Genomic DNA, 25881 nt, shown 5'->3' with positions numbered 1-25881 from the left:
TAATTTTCGTTTCTTTACACCAGTCGTTGCGGGGAACAAAACTCACAAATAGGTGTACATGTAATTGTTTGAGAGATACTACGTAAATGTAACACCAACTAAAATTATTATAATATTCAGTTGAAAAATATTTTTTTCTTACGATTATATAATATCAGCAGCTGATGGAAAAGTTCTGTAAAAATATTTAAAATCAGCAAGAAAAGGTCAATAGCAATTACCCATTATTTCTCTTGTAGTAGATAAACTTCAATTCTGTTGGTCAATATTGTCATTTATTCGCACATGTTTATCGTTTATTGAAGCGTAGTCGGCGATGACTGACGTTAACTATAACATTGCTAGAGACTATATTATTTACATGTGACTTCTTTCTTCCTTGCATTCGTTTAGCAAAGTTGTACATTAATATATGAATAGAAACGAAAAGGCCTGAAAAAAACGGAAATTTTGAGTAAAAAAACAGTCTTTTACCGTTTTTTCCCGAGCTTGGAAAAACGGAAAAATTGTGAAAAAATTGAAATTTTCGAATATTTTACTAAATTATGCTTATAAAATTAAAACTATTTTATATTTACTAGTTTACAGTTAAGATCATTGAGTAGTTATGTTTCTTGTATTAGAACAGGGAAATTTTGTGGCAACAAATATATTTGTACATCTCCTTTAAATTTAGCACCGTGATAGAATGGAGTTACGGCTACAAAAGATCCTAAAATGTAATCTTAATTAGATTAATTAATATAGGCGCATTTAAATTATCTTAAGTAATCTTATAAGGTTAACGTTTTATGGCAGGGAAATGTTAAAATAACAGGGCCAGAATCATTTTAGGTAATACCAGTATGTTAAAATCAAATATATATTTTATGGAGATACGTATCTTCCTTGTGCTGTATAAAATTTCCGGAAATTTTCAATCCATTAGAAAAAAATCATTTGTTTGGAAATATTGGCAAAACCCGGAAAATATAATTTAAAAACTGTTTCTTCGCCTGATGCTAATCTTATTTGCTGTAGCGTGTCTGCAGCATACATACAACGTATTTCGCTAGTAGGAAAAATACTTAAAGCAACAGCTTTTAATTTTACTTTTTAGTTTTCTGATTTCTGATAAAAATCCCTCTTTATCTATATATATAAAAGAGAACGCACAAAATCCTTTGTCCGCTCATCACGCTAATACGGCTGAACCGATTTCTTTCATTTTTGGGGGGTTGTTAGGATTTGGACCCTAGATGGTTTTTATCATATCACTTTAATTTTCAATTAACAGTGTCTTGAGATAATTGACCAATCAGGTGTCCATACGTACAAAAAATCCTTTGTCCGCTCATCACGCTAATACGGCTGAACCGATTTCTTTCATTTTTGGGGGGTTGTTAGGATGTGGACCCTAGATGTTTTTTATCATATCACTTTAATTTTCAATTACCAGTGTCTTGAGATAATTGACCATTCAGGTGTCCATACGTACAAATCCTTTGTTATTAGTTCATCATAGGTATAAAAATAAACGTATTTATATGCAACCCGCATGACCCTGTGACTCGGCGGGTTAACATAACTGACAGGCGCTATAAATCACTTGAAAGCGAAAAAGTAAAAATTATCTAAGTAACAAAGTTTATTGCGTTCCGGGATGACCGCAGCGAAGCGGGGCGGGTTGGGGTGACCGCAGCGAAGCGGGGCGGGTTAACATAAATGACAGGCGATATAATGTTAACATTAGTGCAATCTTCTATGGTTTTTATCATATCACTTGAAAGCGAAAAAGTAAAAATTATCTAAGTAACAAAGTTTATTGCGTTCCGGGGTGACCGCAGCGAAGCGGGGTGAACGCTGCTAGTTATTTATAATTATATTTTTCGAACAACTCAAAAAGAGAGATGATCTTATTTACATATAGAGCTACACACACACACACACCGCACAAGTGCGTAAATTTGAGCAGCGACAAAAAAAATTTAACATGTGAAATTTCCGTTCGCTATTATTAAAGACTAGCAGAATACCCGTTCTTCGTAAAAGGAGAATACGTTTCATTTTGGGTATGAAGGGCACCAAAACTGTCACCAATGAGTTTAGGAACTCCCAAAAATATAAATTCGATACTAGTATCAGTCATTTTCAATTACTTTTACATGTCACCCTCCCTGCTTAGGAGTATCTAATTTGGATTTGGATTTAAACGGCATTGGAAATGTCACTGTTCATCTCATCCACCCCGAAAACTATGGATTCGACACTAATATAGGTTATTTTTAATCATTTATATATATATATATATCCTCTCTTCCCCGCCCCCAAGTTACGAGGATGAATTTTGATTTAAACGGCATCGGAAGTGTTATTATTCATTTCAGTGACCCCACAAACTATGGATTTAACACTAATATCGGCCATTTTCAGTCAGGGGCGTCATTTAGGGGGGATAGGGAGGGGCAATTGCTCTAACCTGAGTTTGAGATTTATCAATAGAATAGTAGTAAATCAGTGAAAAGTGCGAAATTTTACTTATATCAAGGGATCTTGCCCCCCTCCCCCCAAGTAACAGCTGAAATGACGCTCCTGTTCTCGGTCATTTTTGTATATATTTTCCTACCCAAGTTGCGGGCCTGAATTTGGATTTAAACGGCATCGGAAAAGTTACTGTTCATCACAGCAATCCCAAAATCTATGGATTTGACACTAATATTGGTCATTTTCGATCATTTGTATATCTTCTCTCTTCCCCGTCCCCAGTTCACGGCCCTTAATTTGGATTTAAACGGCATTAGAAGTATCACTGTTCATCTCAGCGACCACGAAAACTTTGGATTCGACACTAATATAGGTCATTTTCGATCATTTTTTATATATCACCCCCTTCCCCCTCCCTTAAGTTGCGGGCCTGAATTTGAATTTAATCTTCATTGGAAATGTCACTGTTTATCTCAGCAACCCCGAAAACTAAGATTGGTAATTTTCAATATATACTGTATATATATCCGCACTTCCTTCCTCCAAGTTGCACCTTCAAAGTGAAATGGTAAAGTTCATCCCAGGCCCGAACCTCACCTGTGTTGAAAATTTTTATCGAGATCAGTCTGGTGGGATTCAAGAGTTGTTAAGTTACAAACATAGTCACTTTCATTTTCATATATGTAGATAATTTGTCGCACTATAAAACAGGTATTTGTTTACATACAAAATTTTGTACTTAAAGTTTATATTAAAGTCTGTATTTGAATATTAAATAGTAATTATATGTCTTTGTATATACATGAGTACTGGTGAAATTTGTTTACTGCTCTTTCTTTTAAGAATTAATTTGGTTAAACTTAAGGAAATTTCACCAGATCGAAGAGCATATTAAGAACCCAGGTCCATTCAAGAGCCCTATTTATTGCAGCAGAATCGCTTCATGATGATAAACTTGTATGCAACTGTAAAAGTTCTGTAATTAATGCACAGGCTAAAACGACTAAACGACTAAAGCAGGAATAAACGACTAAAAGGCACATAAAGGAAATGAGTGCAGATTATTAATTTTCACGAATAATTATAACAGTTTTATTTTCGAATGCTTCTTTCTTGTGTATCCACAATATTGGAATTTCTCAATTTACATTTTTCACGCGTTCGGCAAAAAAAAAAAAAAAAAAAAAAAAAGAACAAAAAAGGTTCCATTACTAGTAAAATTAACCTAATACAACAATTTTTGTTATTTTTCCGGAAAGAAACCGGAAAAAACGGTTTTTTGCCAGCCAGTTCAAAATTTCCGGAAATTTTACAATACTAGTCTTGCCTGACATAAACATCAGAGAAACATATCAGCGTTACTTAGTTTATTTGTCCTATATTCCATCTGTCAAACAATGGTATAGGTAAAGACAAGCCAAGGCAGACTTTCCTTAAAATCCGATAATGCAGAGTGGACTTCCCCAACAAGGTGTGAGTGGACTTCCTTTAAGGGGATGTTTTCTCCTTGAGACTTTAATGTTGTTGAGAAATAAATTAAAATGGTTAATCCAGAAGTGTTACTTTTGCAAGTAGGCCTATATCATCTCAAATCTTTTTCTTAACCTAAACATTCGTTTCGGTTGCACAATAAAAAGAAATACTTTTTCTAGCGTGTTGAATATACACACCATATAATTACAGTAAAATTAGAAAAAAAAAGTAAGTAAAACAACACTGCAAGTTTCCAAAACTTCATTTCCAAACTCTTCATTTCCAAAACTTCAAACTTCAACACCTGTCAGTCTACATAATCAGTATTTTATGTTATTTCAAATAGCGAGTTTTGACAACTTGGAAATACAATTCTGCAGTCTTTTCCTTGTGATCCAAACCATCTGGCAGTCATATACTCTTCTTCGTCATTAGTCAGTACAGTGTTTTCTGACCAGGGAATGCTAAAATAAAAAGATTATAACATATTAGGTGATTATATTAATATGATGGAGGAACCTAAATATTTATTCAAAATAATTTAGTCAAAGTCATTTATCTATGTTGTGAATATTTTATTTCTTCTTTTAAAATTCATTTTCGCAAACAAACAACCTTACGCAATATTTGGCAGAGGTTGTCTATTTGACTAAACTAGAATACATGTATTCTAGTTAAGATGATCTCTAGGCAAAACAACTAATCAACTAGCCTATAGACTAGAGAGTATGTGTCAACTACTGTAGTTTATAATTAATCTAGACTAGAAGATATGTAAACACTATTTCTTTTAGTCAGTATCAAATCACATTGTTACATTACAGACAGTATCGTTACTGTTTGGTGTGTGTAAGAAAAGGGGGGTTGGCAATATACGTTAACTCTGATAATACACTATGATTTCTAGCAAATTAGAACACGCTCCTCATATCTTAACTTTCGAAAACCGCTGTTATACACATTAAGTCAAAATTATTTAACTCTAGAAGAGTAATTTCTAACTGGAATGTTCTGTAACACTACTGTTTGCTGCTAATCTTTTCACCTAGAGGAGAAGAAGTTGGCAGCTAAACTAGTGTTGGTTTAAAAAAAAAAAAAAAGTGCTAACAAACTGGAACTTCGTAGTTAATGGTTTCTCAAGCATGTTGATCATGCATTCATTACTACGAGCACACTGCCTACATGTGCTCATCTGCAATCCTTTTCTCATTGTATTACTCTCTGCTTTCTCAGATCGTAAAAGCATGCTCCTATGCAATGCGTGGCCCAGTTAGTAGTGACTTCTCTAGAAATTTTAATTATTTTGTATCATTTCTTTCGTCGTTGATATCAGATGACATGAAATGGAAAATTAATTTAACTCATTAATTTTCATATGAGCTGAAATTTTCTCACGCTAGTTTTGAGGTCAGTGTCACATGCTAATCCCAAATAACTCACACGTATGTTTACCTTTGGAACCACGAGGAGCACAGGCGACTTAAGCTACCATTTGTAGCATTTACGTGATTTAGTTAATCTGATAGGTGCAAAATCCTGAAAATGCTTGAACAAAATCGTAGTTATTTATGTGTGTAATGCAACAACATGCTTTTAATCTATTTTCACAAGACATCGTGACCCCTAGTAAAATATTTTTGTGGCCATGTGTTTCTTAGGTTCATTAAAACCGACTTTTTCTTCCATTTTGAAAAATCAACGATTTCAGCCCCTTAAACATTTCATGTTTGGATGAATTTATGATTTTCAATTGTACAAGGGAGCCTGTTAACAAAACGTGGTTTAAAGCATTAGGTAAGAAATTAGTATTGCACAGATTGTCGTTTGTCGTCTAAGGAATAGTGTGATCATGGTATTCAAGCAGGTCATGAGGCATAATGGATAGGTATAATAAAAGCTGCAAAATCATCTTTTGCTTTCGTTTTTCCCCTTTACTTTGAAAGTAATATTAACATTGAGTCAACAATTTATGTCATGAAGGAAACCACGATGATAGAATAAAACGTGTCTCCCCTTCCGTTTCTTCTTGTTGTTAGTGGCGGCTTGAAGAGGGAAATCACACAGGCTGTAGCAGTAAAACGGCTGTGTGTTGTAACTGGACCGGCACAAACGATCACTCAACGGAGAGTTTCATTCAAACGTCTGGATAAGCGTTGCAAAACAGATGATAAATGGCATTCTATCATCATCCTAGATGAGACATGGATCTATTTGATCAACAAAAGCAGGTGCGCCCAATTTACTACCGTCCTTGAAAGAAAACGTAAAAAAAAAAAAATAGTAGTAAATGAAGAAAAGAGCAATGTAGAGGAGTCGCTAAAATTAATTCTCTTTGAACGAGGGCGATTACGAAACATCACCTACTAATTGAAATCCAGATTATTCTCCAATAAAGTAAATTCCAATAAACTTTCTTGTTATTGTTCGTCCCTCAATGCATACTCATCTCAATGTTAATTATCCCATATCGGACTCCCGAAGAAAACTCATCGAAACAACTTATTGACCGTGCCAATAGCGACTACTCTCAGTCATGAATCCGTTTTCTTTCATTCAGAAATAGAAAAGAAAGAGAAGAAAGTAGAAGGGTAAAAGAAGGAGGTAGAAAAAGAAGAAAGAAAAAGAAATAGGGTATTGTAATAAGAAACAGATTACTGGATAATTCCGGAAATATAGTAAGAATTCGAGAAAGTCCTTGAAAGATGAATCATTCTAAATGTTATTAACGACTAATCAATTTTGGAATGCTTCGGAATAGACACATGTTCCCTCATACCACCCAGACCTAGCTCCAGGCACCACGATCGTGGGGTTGCCCAGACCTAGACCTGGAAATGAGAAAAGTGAAATCATTCTTCGTACTGTTATTCCAACCGGTGATTGATAACCATCCAGCATCTGAACTCTGTTCTCTAGGATCGACCACACATATGAATTAGCCAAGAAAGAAAGAAAAAAAAATCAAACTTATAAACTCAATATAAATTTATGTATCGTATCAATAAGAGTCTCAACTTTCTGGAAGAAAAATGTATTTAGGCTCATCCTGCTATTTTTGTTTCACTCCTAGAGCCGATTTAAACCATTAGTAGCGGTCCTTCATGACCTAGGTTATTTACCTTAACACATATATTAAAACATGACACATATATTACAGATGTCAATATGACAAATGATATCACTAAAATTACTTAAATTAAATCTATCATGCATTCACTCGCTCACTCACTCAGGACAGTGTATATATGTTTAAAGGAAACCAACTAACTACAAAGATACAAATAGTTTATTACATTCATAGTGAAAAAAAAGAAAAATAATTACAAAGAAAATCTTAAAAGCACAAGTTCTTGGTTATATATTAATAAAATTCATAGAGTTATATTTTAGTAAATTTTTATATATTCAATCATCTTGACAAATGGAAAAAGAAAAAAATAATTACATGTATTATATCTTAGGCATGCTAAAACAAAATTATGATTTGCGACATACGCAAAGAGACACTTATTTCACTTAAAAAAAATATGGACAAAGAGGAAAGAAAAGAAAAAAACTTTTAGATGTATTAGGACTTATGAGTCTCTACCTCACATTGAGAAATAAAATATTAATAATTCTGAGCGTTCAAATCACAAATCACGCACTACTCGTAGTGTCCAAAACATTTCGCTCCATATAACTTAGTTTGTGTTTATATATATATCTATATATATATAACTATTGGTTTATAAAAAACATTCATTGACTATATTTAGTTTGTAACTCTTAGCAGTTTATATCTGCACTCGCACACTGCGACGTTTATACCCATCTAGGGATTTCGAAAAAATCACTTTCGCCAGAGGATGTTTCTCCTCTTAGACAGTCCATTTCCAAACTTATTAATTGGATAATTTCAAGTTATTTGTTCAACACTGGGACACGTCATGAGACCTTTCCTTTAGATCACTTTTGTATATATGTATACATGGTTCGGATTTAAAACGATCTTCCACAGGTGTACGGAGTGTGATGGTTTAAATTGAGGATAAAAAAAACTGGTCAAGTCACAGGATACATATGCAGGTGAGAAGGATTCAAGGTGCACTTTCCACAATGGTTTTAGGTTGGTAGTTCAGGGATAATATTCATCATGATGTGGGTTACGTTTAGACCTGCCGTTACTTTTAATACATGCCATTAAATAATTACATAGGTTATCATTTACATGTATTCAAAAGAAAAGGAAAATTACTTGAGTGCACGGCGGTATTCTTGACAAAATCTATATTCTTATATTCGTCGGAAAACTTACTGGTAAACTATAGCAACCAATACACGTTTGGGGGGACAGACACGAGCGCTCTCACATATATTCATATAATACAATTAATATCATACTTTTACTTTAAAATCATATTCACATACTAAGTACATATACATTTCGACGTATTCATTTCTCTCTATATATATATATTTATTATAAATGCGCACACATTTAAATTATTCACCCCAACAATAATTTTTGAAAAGGTTGCAAACATTGTCCAAGAAAACAAATGACTTCCGACATTACATATGAAAAAAAAATGATTTTACCTGATACCGCGCATCTATAAATTTTAACTTTCATATATTCAATTAGTGCTTAAATAATTTAAAAAAAACTTTGTGAGGCAGGCACGTAACATAGAACATTCCTAAAGATATAACTAGATAACCTAAAATACAATTTCTGGGCCCAGATCAACTACAAGATAATCGAAAACCAAAACAGAAAAGGAAAGTGACCAATGGATTTAAAAAAAACTTAAGGGGACGACGGCGAAAGAACGTAATTGAAGTGTCGTCAAATATGAAGTCTTTGTTCATTTCGGCGATAGGTCAAAATGTGATGGAGGACCCAATCATTATCTACTCTATCCATGAATTGTGTATTGCAACGTCTCAGCTGGTAATTTCAGTTCAGAGTTGTACGTTAAATAAATCGTAAGCGACAAGTTCAAAATCGGGGGGGGGGGCGGGAAGGTTGAAATTAAAAAAAAACTTGAAGAAATGAAGACAGAGAGAGATATAGAAAAGAAGGAAGACGAAGAATAGGGGCGCCAAAGACTTAAGTGAGAAATAACTAACGCTACAAAGATAGAAGTCGAATTTCGCTCTCAACAAATCCATAGCCAAAATATTCTTAATATGCCAAAAGGGTGGTCTACTAAATACGTAACCTAGGGGGCGCCCTGCTGCCAAGGATGCAAGTCTGTGTCCATCAGATCCCAATCCCACAAGAGTTTGCTTGTAAGATTGAAATCTGAGCCCCGTATCCGGCCCAAACCAGCAGGATCCCGGAATCCTCCGGAAGGTTAGAGACGGCGTTAATTTAGAATTTCAAAAGAGAAAAAAAAATCATCCGACCTCTTGGAAACTAGAAGATTCCAGAATAGTAATGAAATTAGAATAATAGCTAAGATATCACTAATTAGTGATTTGCCAAAATAAAAAAAATAAATAAACTGAATTTCGGATCGGTGATTTCTATGGCCAAACCTCACCGATAGCTCCCCTTCGCAGAATGCGCTAAATTCTGAGGCATCGATTAATTTCCATCACTATCTAGTTTGGAAACTAAGAAAAGAAAACGAAAGTACTCAAGGGGGAAGAGGTCGATGCCCGGGTACGGTATAATAAATTTTAATAACTAATTGTTTTGATTCTGTAACCCTGTCAGAGCTGTCGCCTCCATGAACATTGTAAGCTAGCCCGAGTAGGTGACGTGAAGAAAAAAAATCTCACGGAGCAGGATATTCTATTTTTAAAACCGACCAGAAAATATAATTCACTACAGCCCTGTTGTATAACTACTACTGTCTTTTCATAATTTATTATTCAATATGTCTAGTCAGCGATTATATGATGCTACCCATTCTATCAGATGGTATTACTATGGTTGATTATTACTATAACCCATTAAACTACAAAGTATTACCATAGTCCAACTATATATCGCCCTCCGGTCCGCGTGATATTATGGTGCAGGGGTCAGAACCCGAGATGTTTGTAGCTACACGTATCTATTCAATATATATATATATATATCCACACGTGGCGAAGTATTCACTGGGCTACTATATATATTTAACTATATGGGTGTCCTATCTTCTATATTCATTTACTACAATATTCATATACTTTCATATTCATATTCATATTAATATTCATATAATATTCATATCATCATTCTTTTCATTTACTACGACGCTATATTTTACAAACACCCTGTCTCCTCTATCTACGCCCAGCCTATATACACATTTCATCATAACACTTTAAAATCTATAATCACTACAAACATTTCCCATTCCGATCACCGCACGACAACCTCACTCGAACTCAAGACTCTTTCACCACACACACAATACTATGTAATACCTGGTAGCTTTATTAAGAACGAAAAAAATCCTACGTATGTTCACTGAAAATAGAATTATCTGCGATAATATTTAATGTTTACGAAATTCTGACAACAATGAAATTATTCTGCAGCCACAAAGAAAGAAATGAACATTTAATATAATTTCAAAGCGAAGAACTAGCATCATATCGCCCGACTTCTGTTAAAAAATTACGTATTGTTTATTTACTTAAATATTTCGATTTCTAGACTAAGCAGAATGTTGTAATTTTCAGGATATATTAATTTTGGGTCACTTGACCTAACTGTACATCCATATGGGCTGTGAATTATACCTTCTAGGTTTTATTTCGAAAAGAAAGGTCAATTCCATGAAAACTAAATCACTAAGAACATCGACATACGAATGGCGGTTAGTACTGACTTTTGACACTAGGGGCTAGCGACGATATAATCAACCCTTGAACAACTGAATGTGACCTTGTACACGGAATTATTGTGCTATATTACGTTCACTTTTAAATATTGTGTATGAGTTCACTTAATGACGGAATAATAAAAAAAATTATCGCATAGCAAATACTACACTGTCCATATTTAATTATCTCACACACTCTTTCATCACTTGACTACCACTACCACTGATACTACATTACAAATATACACATACTACTTAAACTACAAGACACATCATGCCAATACACACCAATCATCACTATCATTAATACATGTTATACTAATAAATATACACAGACAACATTCAGATTTTACCATTTTAAATCGGCTCGAAAGGAAAGGGAAAGAAAGGAACAGGGCCAACTGGCCCTTGTATTTACTAAATCACATTCTTAAAATCAACCTGTTTAATCAATGCCCCGAGGGGACATATCGAAGTATTAGCTAACAATAGGACCCCTGCCCTGAAGGGGCAGGAACCCGGAACAAGCTACATGTTCAACTCATCCCGCTGGAAGCCGTACTCCCAATTTGGGAGTCAGATAGGAGCCCTTACTGTAAATTTACACGTGCATTATGATTACTATCCTAACTATAAAGAAATTAAATACCGCCATATATGTTAAAAAAAAGAATCACTCGCTACCTACATAAACAAATCTATATATGGACAGGTCTTATAACCCTCAATTAGCAGGAAAATTGGAAGGTGAAAATATCAGGGGAAACACTGATCTTCAGAACCGGTTTTAGGAAAAGAAAAACGGAAATCACACTACTTCTGAATCCTGTCCATAGCGATCGGTAGATGAAATCATGGCGTCACTATATTGCACTTACTATTTCAGCTTTTTAGTCCAGTTTTTTACTATGAAGTTTAATAGTTTTTGGCTCCTTGAGACCTCCAGCGATTTTACATGTTAATAAAATCCAAATGTTACCTTTATTTGCAGCTTTTCTAGCTCATTTTTGACTTTCTGAGCTAGAAGATCCGAATCTGGCGTCTTCAGTGAAATTCTTGCAGGGAATGGGAATAATCGCGCCCTAATATCATAGCGTGGGTTTATCCTCCAATCAAAACAAAGCATTTTGGCGGTGGGGCTTTGAAACGAATAAAATTTGGTAAAATCTGGATTAAACTAGATTTTAGAAGGACCTAGGTATCTAAAAGGGAGGTGAAGGGTGGTCCTGAAAATTCTGTCGAATTTTAGATTGGTTATTTGATCTGAAAAGTTCCGTCCAATAGTGGACCTATGTTTTCAGATAGCACTGACACCGTAAGAATTGTAATAATCCATTTACACATCCATATACAAGACTTATAACTAATTTAACATATAAATAAAGGTATTGACTCCCAAAACTATAATTCCTAATAAATTTTTTTTACAGTTTTCCATGTTAACTTGAAATAGAATAACAAACAAAATTACGAATTATATGAACAGCCAGAAATTTTTTGTTAAACGTCAAGTACAGTCGGTGCAAAAAATTTCGGGCACCCTCCTATTAAAACATCATCACATTAGACTGTAATGGCATATTACAGTTCCCCGGCGTCGTTAAAAAAATTTTGTTTGAATAACAAAATTTTGTTGAATAGAATTAACATGTATTAATACTAATAAACTAACTACTCACTCATACTCTCATACACTCAAATGAGACAGTGTAACATTCACTTTGGGTATTGAGATAGAAGTTCCCGTTTTTTTCCTCGGTACAGTTAAAAAGCTTAAGACTCTGGAAATTGTGAGTTCCGATACTTTCACCTTTTAGATTGTGTAATACAGCGCAATTTTTCAATAATAATACTGCTAAAAACGATCACAAAGGAACAGGACGGACAGGAGTTCCAGCTGAGATATTGAAAGAGACAACTCATAGGGTTTCACTCGCAAACTGGCATATCGAATGACATTAAGATCTAGTTTCTCGACTATCACTCCCTTCATTTGTTAGAACTCCATTTCCGCCATTAGTTTGTATTTGCGAAGGGGCAGAATTCTGAGATCTATTTGCACTGTTATTAGTAACATTACCGCTTTGACCATTACCGTTTTCTCTTCTCCGGTACGCCCCGTTAAAGTTCCTCCTATTATCGTCCCTATTCGGGTTCGATTCCCCTATTGTGCGGTCATAGGGGCGATAACCCCGGCGATTGTTAAACATCGGTCGGTAACGGTACAGACGTCGACCATTATATTGATTGCTTTCCGAGCCACACCCACTCGGATAACGAGATCCAGCTTGGGTATAACTCTCGGCAACTAGTCCGTTTGGCAACTAGCCGTTGCCTTGCTTTTCACGGGTTTCACAACTTTTGCTTGTCGGGCGAAATACCTCTTTGGCGGGCCTCCAGTTTCTTTCCCACACAGGGCAGCTAGGCGTGATGTAACTTCTCGCACCGTTTGGCACAAGTGGGAAGCAATAGCCCGCGACTCATCTGGTGGAAGAGCGTTCACTATGATGTCTACTAGTTCGGCTTGCGATGGATTTTCTGCGATCTGGTAGTACAATTCTATGATCTTCCAAGCATAGTCCAAAAGGGACCCATACTTGGCTCGATCATATCTTAAAGATTGGAGGTTGCGTTTCTGAAGCCTCTCTATATGTTCATTGCAGTATTCTTCATTAAAAAGGATCAGGAAATCGTCAAACGTATGGATTCTATATTTAATAGAAGCAAACCACGCGCCTGATGCTGCAATTAAAAGTTTCTCAACTATTTGCAAACGTTCTCTATCGGTCAGCCGATACATTTCTAAGCACTGCTGCAATCTACGCAGGAAAACACGAGGCTGTCCATTAGTGATATTCCCATCAAACGTGGGAAAACGTTCGATGTCTCTCAGTGAAACCTTGGAACTCATGCTAACATAAGCAGGGGAATAGTTACTGGGAATTAACATATTATCCTGCACAATCGGAGTAGTCACCGGATTTGCCACCGACGACGTCGTAGCGGTGTTATAATTACCCATATAATTAAAAGGGATTCTATTAGTCGTATTAAATATGTTGGGCTCCATCCCCGGACCAATCGCACCCGTGAACAACGACTCAGAATGGTACCCATCTCCTCTTCCCGGCAACACGCTATGTGATTGTATACCTCCATGTAAGGAGGGAGCACTCACGCTAGTGACCGTAGTCGTCACAACACTCGACTGATTCGGCACACTATTGGAATTGAACCACGACTTTAGTTCTGACCGATGCATGGGGTAGTGCGTCGCAATATCCCGTGCATCAACTGACATTAAATTTTCTTTTCCTGCGCTACAGGTAGTTGTTATAGCAGGTAATATTTCTGAGGAATCGCTACCGGGGAAAGGATAGGTTACCTCTGATTTTCCGCGACTAGGTTTCGTTATTTCTTTTTGAATATTTACTATTTCGTTCTGAATTTTCGAAATTTTTTGGTCAGTTACTTCCAGTTTGGTTTCCAGTAATAAATCTGACAAGGTTGACTTTAAACTATCAATTTCGGCCTGCTGTGTTTCTAGTTTATTGTTGATCTTATGCAATTTGGTATCTATTTGTTCAAATTCAGAATTTACATGATCAAATTTACCCTCAGTCTCCTGCTGAAGTTGCTTTAGGGATTGCTGAGCCTCGCATCTGACCAAATCAATTTCAGTAGACATTTGCTCCCTCAATGTGGTTATTGAGGAAGCAAAGTCCGAACATATGTTGTCGATTTTCTTGGTTAGTACCTCAAATCGAGATTCAGTTTCTCGGTTCGAGGTGTCAAATTTCTCATTTATTTCGCGTCTCATCTCCCGGCTATTCTTGTCTATTTTTTCATTTATTTCGCGTCTCATCTCCAGGCTATTTTCGTTTATTTCACGTCTCATCTCCAAGCTATTTTCATTTATTTCACGTCTCATCTCCAAGCTATTTTCATTTATTTCACGTCTCATCTCCAGGCTTTTATTATCTATTTTCTCATCTATTTTTTGTAGCATTTGTTGCAATGAAAGGAGGAGAGCGCCATTATTAGATGACACAGTCTTCCGTTGCTCTTCTTTGGTTTTATCACCAATTGAATCCCCATCTCTTTCATCATCATCGAGGTCAGATATCTCCACTGGAGATATTTGGCCTCGGTTCTTCGGGGTACTATACCCTCGCTCACCGTCTGAATCGGGATATTCATTTTCTTTCTCAGAGGATAGACTCATGGGTTCACGCGACTGGTGGAGCTTCCCCTCACATTCTTTACAGTATTTAATTATCTCACCAGCCCGGACCTTTTCTGCATTTTCAGCAGTATCCTCTAAATTGATACAACTGAAATGAATCCATTTCAGCCCACACTCGTGACACCTCACTAGCCTACGGGAGACGCGAGCTCTTTTCTCATTACTTTCTAATGTACATTGTGTACATGAAACTTCCACGTTCTCGTGTGATACAACTTCTCTGTTGGTTGCCATAGCTTCCATACAAATAGACACAATATAAACACATGCAATTATATACTTATAGACTAACAATACTTATTATTCAGGTACTGTTCATAAATTAAAGGACTCCTATCTAATTCCCTCCTTGGGTCAACTTCCAGCATTTTCAAATTTTAGAATTCACTTTGACAAATTCCTTCATTTCCCCCTTTCTACAGAGAGAGACAAAGATAGCAGAACAGCCAATGACTATAATTATTTAATCTCACTGTGACCTTTTTTAATTATTCACCTTTTGTGGCCAAGTCAATATGTGCTCGATCCTAAACAGTGTTTAATAAATAATTTCAGATCCGTTACCAGGAAAAACAATTGTTTCCATGGTAACTATCCGATGTAATGTCAACGTCGCCAATTGAAAGAAAACGTTGTCCGTTGCCCTAGAAACCGCCGTTTCCAGGGCAACAGGTCCTGTCACGGTTAGCCAATTGAAAGAAAACGTAAAAAAAATAGTAGTAAACGAAGAAAAGAGCAATGTAGAGGAGTCGCTAAAATTAATTCTCTTTGAACGAGGGCGATTACGAAACATCACCTACTAATTGAAATCCAGATTATTCTCCAATAAAGTAAATTCCAATAAACTTTCTTGTTATTGTTCGTCCCTCAATGCATACTCATCTCATTGTTAATTATCCCATATCGGACTCCCGAAGAAAACTCATCGAAACAACTTATTGACCGTGCCAATAGCGACTACTCTCAGTCATGAATCCGTTTTCTTTCATTCAGAAATAGAAAAGAAAGAGAAGAAAGTAGAAGGGTAAAAGAAGGAGGTAGAAAAAGAAGATAGAAAAAGAAATAGGGTATTGTAATAAGAAACAGATTACTGGATAATTCCGGAAATATAGTAAGAATTCGAGAAAGTCCTTGAAAGATGAATCATTCTAAATGTTATTAACGACTAATCAATTTTGGAATGCTTCGGAATAGACACATGTTCCCTCATACCACCCAGACCTAGCTCCAAGCACCACGATCGTGGGGATGCCCAGACCTAGACCTGGAAATGAGAAAAGTGAAATCATTCTTCGTACTGTTATTCCAACCGGTGATTGATAACCATCCAGCATCTGAACTCTGTTCTCTAGGATCGACCACACATATGAATTAGCCAAGAAAGAAAGAAAAAAAATCAAACTTATAAACTCAATATAAATTTATGTATCGTATCAATAAGAGTCTCAACTTTCTGGAAGAAAAATGTATTTAGGCTCATCCTGCTATTTTTGTTTCACTCCTAGAGCCGATTTAAACCATTAGTAGCGGTCCTTCATGACCTAGGTTATTTACCTTAACACATATATTAAAACATGACACATATATTACAGATGTTAATATGACAAATGATATCACTAAAATTACTTAAATTAAATCTATCATGCATTCACTCGCTCACTCACTCAGGACAGTGTATATATGTTTAAAGGAAACCAACTAACTACAAAGATACAAATAGTTTATTACATTCATAGTGAAAAAAAAGAAAAATAATTACAAAGAAAATCTTAAAAGCACAAGTTCTTGGTTATATATTAATAAAATACATAGAGTTATATTTTAGTAAATTTTTATATATTCAATCATCTTGACAAATGGAAAAAGAAAAAAATAATTACATGTATTATATCTTAGGCATGCTAAAACAAAATTATGATTTGCGACATACGCAAAGAGACACTTATTTCACTTAAAAAAATATGGACAAAGAGGAAAGAAAAGAAAAAAAACTTTTAGATGTATTAGGACTTATGAGTCTCTACCTCACATTGAGAAATAAAATATTAATAATTCTGAGCGTTCAAATCACAAATCACGCACTACTCGTAGTGTCCAAAACATTTCGCTCCATATAACTTAGTTTGTGTTTATATATATATCTATATATATATAACTATTGGTTTATAAAAACCATTCATTGACTATATTTAGTTTGTAACTCTTAGCAGTTTATATCTGCACTCGCACACTGCGACGTTTATACCCATCTAGGGATTTCGAAAAAATCACTTTCGCCAGAGGATGTTTCTCCTCTTAGACAGTCCATTTCCAAACTTATTAATTGGATAATTTCAAGTTATTTGTTCAACACTGGGACACGTCATGAGACCTTTCCTTTAGATCACTTTTGTATATATGTATACATGGTTCGGATTTAAAACGATCTTCCACAGGTGTACGGAGTGTGGTTTAAATACGGAGGATAAAAAAAAACTGGTCAAGTCACAGGATACATATGCAGGTGAGAAGGATTCAAGGTGCACTTTCCACAATGGTTTTAGGTTGGTAGTTCAGGGATAATATTCATCATGATGTGGGTTACGTTTAGACCTGCCGTTACTTTTAATACATGCCATTAAATAATTACATAGGTTATCATTTACATGTATTCAAAAGAAAAGGAAAATTACTTGAGTGCACGGCGGTATTCTTGACAAAATCTATATTCTTATATTCGTCGGAAAACTTACTGGTAAACTATAGCAACCAATACACGTTTGGGGGGACAGACACGAGCGCTCTCACATATATTCATATAATACATTTAATATCATACTTTTACTTTAAAATCATATTCACATACTAAGTACATATACATTTCGACGTATTCATTTCTCTCTATATATATATTTATTATAAATGCGCACACATTTAAATTAATCACCCCAACAATAATTTTTGAAAAGGTTGCAAACATTGTCCAAGAAAACAAATGACTTCCGACATTACATATGAAAAAAAAATGATTTTACCTGATACCGCGCATCTATAAATTTTAACTTTCATATATTCAATTAGTGCTTAAATAATTTTTAAAAAAAACTTTGTGAGGCAGGCACGTAACATAGAACATTCCTAAAGATATAACTAGATAACCTAAAATACAATTTCTGGGCCCAGATCAACTACAAGATAATCGAAAACCAAAACAGAAAAGGAAAGTGACCAATGGATTAAAAAAAACTTAAGGGGACGACGGCGAAAGAACGTAATTGAAGTGTCGTCAAATATGAAGTCTTTGTTCATTTCGGCGATAGGTCAAAATGTGATGGAGGACCCAATCATTATCTACTCTATCCATGAATTGTGTATTGCAACGTCTCAGCTGGTAATTTCAGTTCAGAGTTGTACGTTAAATAAATCGTAAGCGACAAGTTCAAAATCGGGGGGGCGGGAAGGTTGAAATTAAAAAAAACTTGAAGAAATGAAGACAGAGAGAGATATAGAAAAGAAGGAAGACGAAGAATAGGGGCGCCAAAGACTTAAGTGAGAAATAACTAACGCTACAAAGATAGAAGTCGAATTTCGCTCTCAACAAATCCATAGCCAAAATATTCTTAATATGCCAAAAGGGTGGTCTACTAAATACGTAACCTAGGGGGCGCCCTGCTGCCAAGGATGCAAGTCTGTGTCCATCAGATCCCAATCCCACAAGAGTTTGCTTGTAAGATTGAAATCTGAGCCCCGTATCCGCCCCAAACCAGCATAATCCCGGAATCCTCCGGAAGGTTAGAGACGGCGTTAATTTAGAATTTCAAAAGAGAAAAAAAATCATCCGACCTCTTGGAAACTAGAAGATTCCAGAATAGTAATGAAATTAGAATAATAGCTAAGATATCCCTAATTAGTGATTTGCCAAAATAAAAAAAATAAATAAACTGAATTTCGGATCGGTGATTTCTATGGCCAAACCTCACCGATAGCTCCCCTTCGCAGAATGCGCTAAATTCTGAGGCATCGATTAATTTCCATCACTATCTAGTTTGGAAACTAAGAAAAGAAAACGAAAGTACTCAAGGGGGGAGAGGTCGATGCCCGGGTACGGTATAATAAATTTTAATAACTAATTGTTTTGATTCTGTAACCCTGTCAGAGCTGTCGCCTCCATGAACATTGTAAGCTAGCCCGAGTAGGTGACGTGAAGAAAAAAAATCTCACGGAGCAGGATATTCTATTTTTAAAACCGACCAGAAAATATAATTCACTACAGCCCTGTTGTATAACTACTACTGTCTTTTCATAATTTATTATTCAATATGTCTAGTCAGCAATTATATGATGCTACCCATTCTATCAGATGGTATTACTATGGTTGATTATTACTATAACCCATTAAACTACAAAGTATTACCATAGTCCGACTATATATCGCCCTCCGGTCCGCGTGATATTATGGTGCAGGGGTCAGAACCCGAGATGTTTGTAGCTACACGTATCTATTCAATATATATATATATATCCACACGTGGCGAAGTATTCACTGGGCTACTATATATATTTAACTATATGGGTGTCCTATCTTCTATATTCATTTACTACAATATTCATATACTTTCATATTCATATTCATATTAATATTCATATAATATTCATATCATCATTCTTTTCATTTACTACGACGCTATATTTTACAAACACCCTGTCTCCTCTATCTACGCCCAGCCTATATACACATTTCATCATAACACTTTAAAATCTATAATCACTACAAACATTTCCCATTCCGATCACCGCACGACAACCTCACTCGAACTCAAGACTCTTTCACCACACACACAATACTATGTAATACCTGGTAGCTTTATTAAAAACGAAAAAAAATCCTACGTATGTTCACTGAAAATAGAATTATCTGCGATAATATTTAATGTTTACGAAATTCTGACAACAATGAAATTATTCTGCAGCCACAAAGAAAGAAATGAACATTTAATATAATTTCAAAGCGAAGAACTAGCATCATATCGCCCGACTTCTGTTAAAAAATTACGTATTGTTTATTTACTTAAATATTTCGATTTCTAGACTAAGCAGAATGTTGTAATTTTCAGGATATATTAATTTTGGGTCACTTGACCTAACTGTACATCCATATGGGCTGTGAATTATACCTTCTAGGTTTTATTTCGAAAAGAAAGGTCAATTCCATGAAAACTAAATCACTAAGAACATCGACATACGAATGGCGGTTAGTACTGACTTTTGACACTAGGGGCTAGCGACGATATAATCAACCCTTGAACAACTGAATGTGACCTTGTACACGGAATTATTGTGCTATATTACGTTCACTTTTAAATATTGTGTATGAGTTCACTTAATGACGGAATAATAAAAAAATTATCGCATAGCAAATACTACACTGTCCATATTTAATTATCTCACACACTCTTTCATCACTTGACTACCACTACCACTGATACTACATTACAAATATACACATACTACTTAAACTACAAGACACATCATGCCAATACACACCAATCATCACTATCATTAATACATGTTATACTAATAAATATACACAGACAACATTCAGATTTTACCATTTTAAATCGGCTCGAAAGGAAAGGGAAAGAAAGGAACAGGGCCAACTGGCCCTTGTATTTACTAAATCACATTCTTAAAATCAACCTGTTTAATCAATGCCCCGAGGGGACATATCGAAGTATTAGCTAACAATAGGACCCCTGTCCTGAAGGGGCAGGAACCCGGAACAAGCTACATGTTCAACTCATCCCGCTGGAAGCCGTACTCCCAATTTGGGAGTCAGATAGGAGCCCTTACTGTAAATTTACACGTGCATTATGATTACTATCCTAACTATAAAGAAATTAAATACCGCCATATATGTTAAAAAAAAGAATCACTCGCTACCTACATAAACAAATCTATATATGGACAGGTCTTATAACCCTCAATTAGCAGGAAAATTGGAAGGTGAAAATATCAGGGGAAACACTGATCTTCAGAACCGGTTTTAGGAAAAGAAAAACGGAAATCACACTACTTCTGAATCCTGTCCATAGCGATCGGTAGATGAAATCATGGCGTCACTATATTGCACTTACTATTTCAGCTTTTTAGTCCAGTTTTTTACTATGAAGTTTAATAGTTTTTGGCTCCTTGAGACCTCCAGCGATTTTACATGTTAATAAAATCCAAATGTTACCTTTATTTGCAGCTTTTCTAGCTCATTTTCGACTTTCTGAGCTAGAAGATCCGAATCTGGCGTCTTCAGTGAAATTCTTGCAGGGAATGGGAATAATCGCGCCCTAATATCATAGCGTGGGTTTATCCTCCAATCAAAACAAAGCATTTTGGCGGTGGGGCTTTGAAACGAATAAAATTTGGTAAAATCTGGATTAAACTAGATTTTAGAAGGATCTAGGTATCTAAAAGAGAGGTGAAGGGTGGTCCTGAAAATTCTGTCGAATTTTAGATTGGTTATTTGATCTGAAAAGTTCCGTCCAATAGTGGACCTATGTTTTCAGATAGCACTGACACCGTAAGAATTGTAATAATCCATTTACACATCCATATACAAGACTTATAACTAATTTAAAATATAAATAAAGGTATTGACTCCCAAAACTATAATTCCTAATAAATTTTTTTTACAGTTTTCCATGTTAACTTGAAATAGAATAACAAACAAAATTACGAATTATATGAACAGCCAGAAATTTTTTGTTAAACGTCAAGTATAGTCGGTGCAAAAAATTTCGGGCACCCTCCTATTAAAACATTATCACATTAGACTGTAATGGCATATTACATCCTGTCCATGGAATGAAAAACATACAGCGGATTCCGCGTGCAAGGAAAGTTTTATCAAAGAGTTTATGGTAGTGGCAAGCTTCTGTATTAAAGGAAGCTTCCTATACACAAAGTGGCAGTTAGTGCAAATGCAAATACTGTGTACTGTATACAGGACATCCAAATTCCATATACTACCAACATACTCCTGTTTTTCTACGGCAACGAGACTGCCAAAGTCCACATCCACCGAAACAAGACCAACAGTCACACAGCCAAAACAACTGTGCCGTATTATCTGCCATAAAAGAAAATGCACGTTTTACGCAGATAGTATCTTTTGCGCTGAAGGAATGGAAGATAAGAGAAAATTAGTTCGCTTAGTAACGTATTGACCGTATTAAAACTTCTAACGCTGTGGATCCCGGTAGAATAATAAAATATTAAGTTTGCAAATAATACAAATAGTGTAACAAGCAGGAAACAGAAAAAAAAACATGGTAAGTTCCACAACACAAACATAAAAATCACTTGCATATTTAAAGTTTATAGCAGAAATATAGCACATGAGTATATGGTGTAGCGAGCCGTTCTTGCCTACCAATCAACTAATTTATGTTCGAATCTTCATCTAAGTACACATTTTTCTTTTTGTCTAAGAAACAACTATTTAATGTATTATTAAAGTTTTAGATGTGGTGTAATTTCGTTATATTTTTTTCCTAGTGTAATAACATAAGGCTACAAGTGTGATTCTAGATCAAAAGTAAGGGTGTTCTAGATTTTTCAGAATAACATATATAAATAAGCTTATATTCGAAAATAAGTATAAACGTAATTGAAACGAAGTGTCTGTCCGTCCGTCTGTCTCTTTCACCATAACCCACGTAAATCGTATTTGATTTTAATGATGCTTGGTATATGCCTTCCTCTAATCTTTGAAAACAAATTTATTGTTTGATCTATCAAAGAATTTATCAAAAATAAGAGAATAAAATCCTCCTCGTGCTGCAAGTTTTCACATAAAGAAAACCATTTTGTGATAGGAAGAATGTAAGCATGACTTGAATTCGATAAAACGCAGTTCACACTTTCTTTAGAGTATCCTAATTATTCCCCATTGATTGCGATTTGAAACCGGTGAAGGGTAAGTTCGTAAAAGATGTAAGTTCCCCGAACTCCGAAGTTTCATTATTAAAATAATATACTAAGAAAATAATTTTCTTTGAAAACTACAACAATGATTCAATTTTGAAACAATGTCGCAGATACCTGTACTTTCTTTTAGGATTCCCAATTACAAAACTACATGAAAATAAACCGTCTGTCTAGAATTAAAGAGTGAGTTTCCAATGAAATATATGTCTATATATTTCATTTTGTAGTAACACTGCGCGTATTTGTTTTGAAGTTTTCAATGACTCGCCTGGATACAGTTAAAGTCACTAAAAAGAAACAATGGGTTTACTTTACCGACCAAAAAATGTTCCACGATAAAATTCGTAACTAAGTATTCGGTTTTGGGGGAATATAGGATACGTGTATCTGAGGTTTTACCCAGTCATCCCCCAACGTTTGGATATAGAATAAGTCGACGATGGAATAATGAATTTAACTCCCTCTTTGCAGCTTGGAAAATATGTCTTACTATAGCTTTGGTAAAAATAGTTTTGTTTTCATAGTATATTTGAACTCGTTTTGTCTTTGAATACAGATCAATATCACATGGAATAGTTCCGTACATCTTGAACGAGAACTTGATATTGGACCGCTGTTGTTGTCTGCGGTTCTTTATTCCTGGATTTTGAGCTAACCCCATTCTCCATCTCCCTGCTACGCGTGACATCCAGCCGTTTCCTTACAGTTCTAGCATCAAACCAAAATGTCTAGCAATGTGAGACAACTTCTTACCATTAGGAGCATGATCAATAATATTACCTTTCTGAGCAGCAGGATGACCAGAGTCCCATTTTAGCTGTTGTCTTGTTTCTTATTCTCAAACGGGGTCCCTAAAAGCCCTGTTTTAAGCAAAAATGAACGTAGTGTTCCGTAAGTATTATTTAAAATGTAAATGATGAAAGCAATTCTTCACACTGTCTCGTTAAAATGACGAGACCAATATAATCATTCCCGCTGATCTAGTGACTAGCACATGTGTTTGTGGTACACGGGTTACGGAGTTCTATTCCTAATGCAACCTGGAAATGAGAGGTTTACAGACCCCTGCTTCATGTGCATGTCGTTTTTGCAATTTAAAATTCTGACAATTTTAAAGGAGCATCTAGTTTTAGGTATTTGCTGATACAAATTAAACCAGAGATGAAATACCCAACTGAATGAATGAATGTGAGGGCGTGTATTAAAGATTAGATTAAGATTTCGTATGGATTTATTTATTGAATCATGTTTCATTACTGTCGGTGCAGTTAATTTTTATTTTCTTAAAGATACAATTACTATTCATGTATACAAATATAATTACATGTTTTACTCTTTTAAAAAATACAAGCGTGATGTAGTAGCAAACAACTACTATTCAGTGAGTCACCACTGAACTCTAGAGGGCGAAATAGCAAAGCAATGAACCTCAGTCGTTCTTCGACATGTCTGTCTTAACTGTGAATTGAAGACACTTTTTAACTAAATATTGTTCGAAGAAATACTGGTCTGTGTCTCAAAACATAAAGAGATTAGAAAAGAAAACATTAGTATATTCTGTTTTGATTATTACATCTTTCAGTATGTTGAAAAAAAAATCATAATCACTATTTAATCAGAATAAGTAACTAACTCTATGGTCTTAGGAACCAGGAGGTTCAATGCCGTGTTCACAAAAGCTCTCTGCTGACTTTCGTCCTTAGCCAATCGGATCCAGCTTCTAATTTGTATTCCTATTTCTACAAGAGCGATCTTAATATTTTCCTCCATCTGCGCCTAGGTGTTCCTAATGGACGTTTTCCGATTGAACTTCCAGTTAAAGCCTTGAAAGTGTTCCTACGTTCGTCCATTCTAGCTACATGACCTGCCCATCTGAGCTGCTAGACTTGATGACCCTAACAATGTTTACTAATGTGGGTTCCTGTCACTACGGCATGGCGCGTCTGCAGGTTGCGGATCGAGGAGAAAGTCTCTAGATATAGAGGTTAGCTGCGAATATACTGAATAAGCAGTCGCGAACAGACGACAAGGAGTGGTCCTCCATCTTGGGGTTTTGGTGAGGCTAACGACCTCATTCTGTAAAAACAGGTACAGATGGTGATCAGAAAAATGGAAACACCTGTAGTTGGCAACACGTCAGATGTATGGGTTGGCAATGGTGTCATGGCGCCCGCAGTGCCGGACCGCTGGTAGTGGTGTGTTAGGTCGGTCTCCATACTACGTCAGGTGCAGTGGAACAGCAGTGTCCTGTGGCTGCAGCAGACGGAGGTAGTGTAAAATGGGATACCTCTCAGATTTTCAAAGAGAGCAAATTGTTGGTACGCAGTTATGTGGAGTGAGTGTGACGGCAGTGGCTACTGTGTTAGGTGTGTCGCGTGGGACAGTGTCGAAGGTGATGACGGCCTACACAACACACGAGAAAACCACATCGGGGAAGCGGAACAGTGGGCGGAAGAAAATCATGAGTGACAAATCACACCGGATATTAAAGCGCATTGTCACGCAGAACCGTCGTGCCACTGCAGAACAAGTGACGGAGGAACTCAATCAGCACCTCCCCCATCCTGTTACAACAATCACAGTCCGCCAAGAATTACATGACATGAACTTACGGGGTCGTGTTGCACGGGCCAAAGCGCTCAACAGGGACCATAACGCTTTCGCGCGCCGCAAATGGTGCCGCGACCATGCAACTTGGACCGTTGATGACTGGAAACGTGTGATATGGACGGATGAGTCATCCTTCACCCTTTTCCCAACCATGGACCGTGTTTATGTGTGGAGAACGCCCAAAGAAGCTTATGATCTGCAGTGTCTCCGCCCAACTGTGAAACATGGCGGCGGCTCGGTGATGCTGTGGGCCGCCATATCATGGTTTTCATTGGGTCCTGTGGTCACACTTAGCGGACGAATCACTGCCAACGATTATGT

At 35.9% G+C, this 25881-nt stretch overlaps 1 protein-coding gene across 2 annotated transcripts in view; it reads right to left on the bottom strand.

Moving 5' to 3' along the window:
• Window positions 1–3718: 3718 nt before the first annotated feature.
• LOC145665758 (uncharacterized) overlaps window positions 3719–25881 on the bottom strand; it is a 106899-nt gene continuing 84736 nt past the window's right edge. For both annotated transcript variants that reach the window (XM_081732887.1, XM_081732886.1), the window contains exon 5: window positions 3719–4400. In XM_081732887.1, coding sequence (XP_081589013.1) covers window positions 4265–4400 — 136 coding nt within the window. In that variant the 3' untranslated portion in view covers window positions 3719–4264. The remainder of the gene's footprint in view (window positions 4401–25881) is intronic.

Source organism: Thermobia domestica, chromosome 12 (genome assembly GCF_964235325.1).
Source record: "Thermobia domestica chromosome 12, izTheDome1.hap1.1, whole genome shotgun sequence".
In the NCBI taxonomy this organism is placed as follows: Eukaryota; Metazoa; Arthropoda; class Insecta; order Zygentoma; family Lepismatidae; genus Thermobia; species Thermobia domestica.
This window is presented reverse-complemented; position numbering and strand designations above follow the sequence as displayed.